General features: G+C 34.1%; 1 protein-coding gene across 1 annotated transcript; it reads right to left on the minus strand.

The window, feature by feature from the left end:
• Positions 1-1,588: 1,588 nt before the first annotated feature.
• LOC107821567 (protein FAR1-RELATED SEQUENCE 4-like) lies at positions 1,589-2,999 on the minus strand. Its single transcript, XM_016647999.2, has 3 exons — positions 2,818-2,999; positions 2,055-2,718; positions 1,589-1,837 (listed from the first exon to the last, which is right to left on the minus strand). Exons 1-3 carry the CDS (start codon positions 2,997-2,999, stop codon positions 1,589-1,591), a joined length of 1,095 nt encoding a protein of 364 aa, XP_016503485.2.
• Between the last annotated feature and the right edge of the window lie 1,244 nt (positions 3,000-4,243).

Below are 4,243 nucleotides of genomic sequence, written 5' to 3' on the forward strand. Positions count from 1 at the left end.
TTTACCACATACTTGTTTTACCACCTACTTATCTTGTTTCATTCAATTTCTCTGAACGTAAAACAGTAAAAACACCTGAAAAGTTACTTTTGCATTTATAGATATTAAATTGATTAGGTGAACTCTTTGTCTATATTAACAATCTCTTCACTTGAAAATTTCACAATCATTCATAGACTTCCATCATTTTCTTTAAATTTATATTTATCCTTAGTCTTTTAGCTTTTGTTAAAGAAAAAGTGTCTGGTGCAAGCGGAAGTAGGAAGCCTAATACGGATGAAATTATGCATAAGTGGGAGACTTTGAAGTGTGAGTGGTACAATAACAAACCGATGTCTAATCTTATGCTTTTGTGGGATCAAATAAAGACTGATTGGGAGAGAATCAGACCACAGGATTTTGCCAATGAATCATTCCAGAACAGGCTTAACCTGGAACGTAGTTGTGGAGGTTATTCAACCTCGTTTGACAAGGCAGTTTGATAGTTTTAAGTTTCCCATTGGGGAAGAGTATTCCAAGCTGCAAAACAACCTGAAGACTCTTCTTTCCCTTATGGACAAAGTAATCGTTGAACAAAGTCAGCTGTGTGATGAATTCAACAAGTTGAAGAATGATCTCGTTGGACTCTGTGGTCTCTTGCCTGAGTACCCTATAGTTATCTCCGATACTGATGATGATAAGATATTTAGAGAAATTAAGGAGTACTGTGATGATGATAATGGTGATGCTTAGTGTTTGTAATCCTTTTTATATGTTTTTAATGCTGTGCTTTTTTGTTTACTTCAGCACATTCATTATAGAATATGCTAAAGTTATTAGGTTCATTTTGTATAACTTCAGCCCAGAGACGTTGAAGTTATTGTTTGTACTTTGTGTGTTGTCCTCATCTCTTTTTATATCAATGTAATTCTCATCCTCTTTCTTCTTAGCTTTATGGTGTATTATCCTTGTTATTGTTGGCATTTTCTTTTTTACTTCTAGTCAATTCTGAGTTAATACAATTAGTTGCTTTTTTGAATATGCTGAAGTTATTAAGTTCATTTTCTATAACTTCAGCCTAGAGATGCTGAAGCTTTTGATTGTACATGCGTATCTTTTGTGTGCTGTACACGTATGTATGTGTGTGTTTGTTAAGGATATGTATTTCACATACTGTAACCTAAAGTTTTTTCTCAGTGAAGTCATTGCGTACTTTTTTAAAATGCAACCAAACCTGTAAGCCTGCGCAACAAAAATGAATGATTTGTACTTTAGCAGTATATAAAATAGTCCAAGAGCTTATTTTTTTTATTCCTATGAAAAAAATCACATTTCAAATATGTTATACAATAATGAAAGTCTAAATTCAGACCACGGATTATTGAAGGGTGGAGTATTTTTCAGTGTGTTTCTTTGAATATGGATGAGGTGCTGGGGAATACAAGCAAGTTGTTCCGTTATGCCCAGCTTGTTTACATCGACTGCATTTGGTAGACTTCAATGGTACTGATTCAGTCGCAGGGATATGCCTCTTCTTTTGTCTTCTTCCTTGTAAAATCTCTACATCAGGAGGTTTTGTGATCTCAAATTGTACATTTTGTGGTATATCTCATGATTTTTGATCTCCCATAGTATTCACATGTCTTTCATATGTTTTCAACCATGTTTCATTTGAATACCAATTTGAGCAGTAATCAGATTTCTGCAAATATCTCTTATTAATAGCAGCAATTGCATGTGGACAAGACAATTCATCAAGTTGGAATTTCAGGCAGTTGCAAGTTCTCTTCTTTAAGTCTACAATGAATTCGATTACTTTACTATTTATTCTAAACAACATTGAATCAAGGTTGAATACCTAACAAGGAATAAAAAATTAAGATAAACTATATTAGTGTATTGTTGCTTCAAAAAGAAAAAGTATGAAGTTTTTTCAATGTAAGTAGTAAATCACTGCAACAGATATAAAAAGCTGAAGTTAATAAATATACTCACAAACATTTTGCAAGCCAAGTCTATCTTTTTAGTCATCTCTTCTTTTGCCCATATTGATATTCTGTGAAAGTTTCATTTGCCTTTTTTCTTCGTTCGTAAAACCACTCTCCCAACGTTTCTTGGATGAAATCTAACATTCTTAAAATAGGCATTTCTCTCCCTTTTAGTAAAACGGAATTCATTGATTCTACCATGTTTGTTGTTAGCATAGCATAACATCGCCGTGGGAACCACGATCGAGCCCATCTCTCTGGAGGCTCTTCCATTATGTAATTGTATGTTTTCTTGTCAACACTTTTGAGTTGGGACATTAACTGATTAAAATCTTCACGTTTGTATGACCTTGCAGCACTTTGAAATAGATTTATTACCGTGGCTTTTGCATGTCTTTGCTTTAAATTTTTCTCAAAGTGATAGAGGCAGATACCATGGTGAGTTTTAGGAAAAACTTTTCTAATCCCATTTGCAATCGATTGGTTTCTATCTGACAAGAAAACCAGTTCACGACGGACTTGAACTGCTTTCCTCATTTCCCCGAAGAACCAAATGTATGCCTCGTTGTTTTCTGAATCTGCTACACCAAAACATAGAGGTAAGATTTGATTGTTTGCATCCTTTGATACAACAATAAATAGAACACCACAATATTTTGACTTTAAAAACATTGCATCTACTGCAATAACGGGTCTGCAGTAGGACCAACCAGCTACTGATGCCACAGGAGCAAAGAACATGTAACCAAATCTATACAGTGAAACACAAAAAAACAAATCATAAGGTGTGAAGTTTTTCAAATAAGAACATTTGAAACTTCAGGTTGATGGTTAGTAATTTTTTGCTTACCTATTTTGCCCACATCTTTTTGTGCTCGTGTACGTTCCTGAGTTTTTGCGCACCATCATGTGCAGGTATGAAGGAAGAATCTGATAGTTCTCTTCAGGTGTTCCCCTTATGCAAGCAACAACTTTTTGAATAGCGCGCCATGCCTTGTGATAACCAATGTCAATCCCAAATTTCTTTTTCATTTCGTTTTCTACAAAGGCTGGTGTAACCTCTATGTTTTTGTCTCGAACATGTTCTATAATTTGTTCACTTATAAAATTTGATGTAGCATGCTTCTGATCTGATTTTCTTGCATTAACCGAGCATTCATGGTTTTTATGATATTTTATCACCCTGAATAATGTAAATTATTTTTATTCTGGTAGCACGTACATTCCAACCACATTTGTCCACGATTCATTTCAGCTCGTATCTCTTTGAACATGATCTAACAACTCAGCTTTCTGGTTTATCTCCAAGTTGCAGAAAAATTTAGTCATATTTTGTTTATTCTCAAAAATTGATCCGACTCTTACTTCCTCAAGCAACGCATCGTGCCTAAGTATTTTACATGGTGGAGATTCTTTCAGCTTTCTCCTCACTCTTTTTCTTGATTTCTGAGAATCACTAGAATTTTCAGCAATTTCTTCAATTGTATATGATATTATCGATATAAGCTTCATGTTTACTTCATCTTCGTTGTTGCTTATCATTGAAGAAGGTAACAAAAAACTTTGTTGGATTGTGTGTTGGTTGTCAATTTGCATTATTAGCCGTCCTTCTTCTTGTTCATCGACAAACTGGTATGACTTTATTGGACGAGCGGGTAATTGTTGCAGCATTATATATTCTGAAGTAGCTGTAATGTTCTAGGTTGTTGCTCATTGTCTACTTCCATTATTGGCTGTCCTACTTCATGTTGATAATTAGCAAAAGCTTCTGAATCTATCGCATATGCAAGAGATTGTTTGAATGCTACAGATTCGTAAGGTTGTATTTTTTCGATGACGAAATGGCAATTCTTGTAGGCTGAATCAGTTGTAAGAAAATGTATACTGGTACTGAGTTCTTCATCTGAAGTTACAAGCATTCCTTTGCTTGTATTTAGTTTGATATCAAACCATACTTTTAGTGAACATCTGGTTGAATCAATATTTGCAACTTCACTAATTTTCTTCAGGAAAGTATTAAATGATATGTGCTTATTAAGTAGAACAAGTTTTGTATCATGATCCAAGTATTTGAAATCAGGAGTGCACCTCCCATTGAAAGTTATAACAATGCAAATCGAACTCATCCTGCAGATTCATGTTTAGTGGCAAGTATTAGGAAAGTGAACAGAAGAATTTTTAGGTTGTTTGTGCTGAAGTTTTTACAAATGAACTAAATCAATTAGGCATCTTCTGCTGAAGTTTTTTGAAAAAAGATGTATGACATAATTAATGAA

Source organism: Nicotiana tabacum, chromosome 10 (assembly GCF_000715075.1).
Source record: "Nicotiana tabacum cultivar K326 chromosome 10, ASM71507v2, whole genome shotgun sequence".
Taxonomy (NCBI): Eukaryota; Viridiplantae; Streptophyta; class Magnoliopsida; order Solanales; family Solanaceae; genus Nicotiana; species Nicotiana tabacum.

Excerpts from the sequence above, each read along its gene's own strand:
- LOC107821567 (XM_016647999.2), bottom strand. The coding sequence starts at position 2,999 with ATGAAAAAGAAATTTGGGATTGACATTGGTTATCACAAGGCATGGCGC. Across the intron at positions 2,719-2,817 it reads AAAAGATGTGGGCAAAATAG|ATTTGGTTACATGTTCTTTG; the intron begins GTAAGCAAAAAA and ends TTCACTGTATAG. Across the intron at positions 1,838-2,054 it reads TTTACGAACGAAGAAAAAAG|GTATTCAACCTTGATTCAAT; the intron begins GCAAATGAAACT and ends ATTCCTTGTTAG.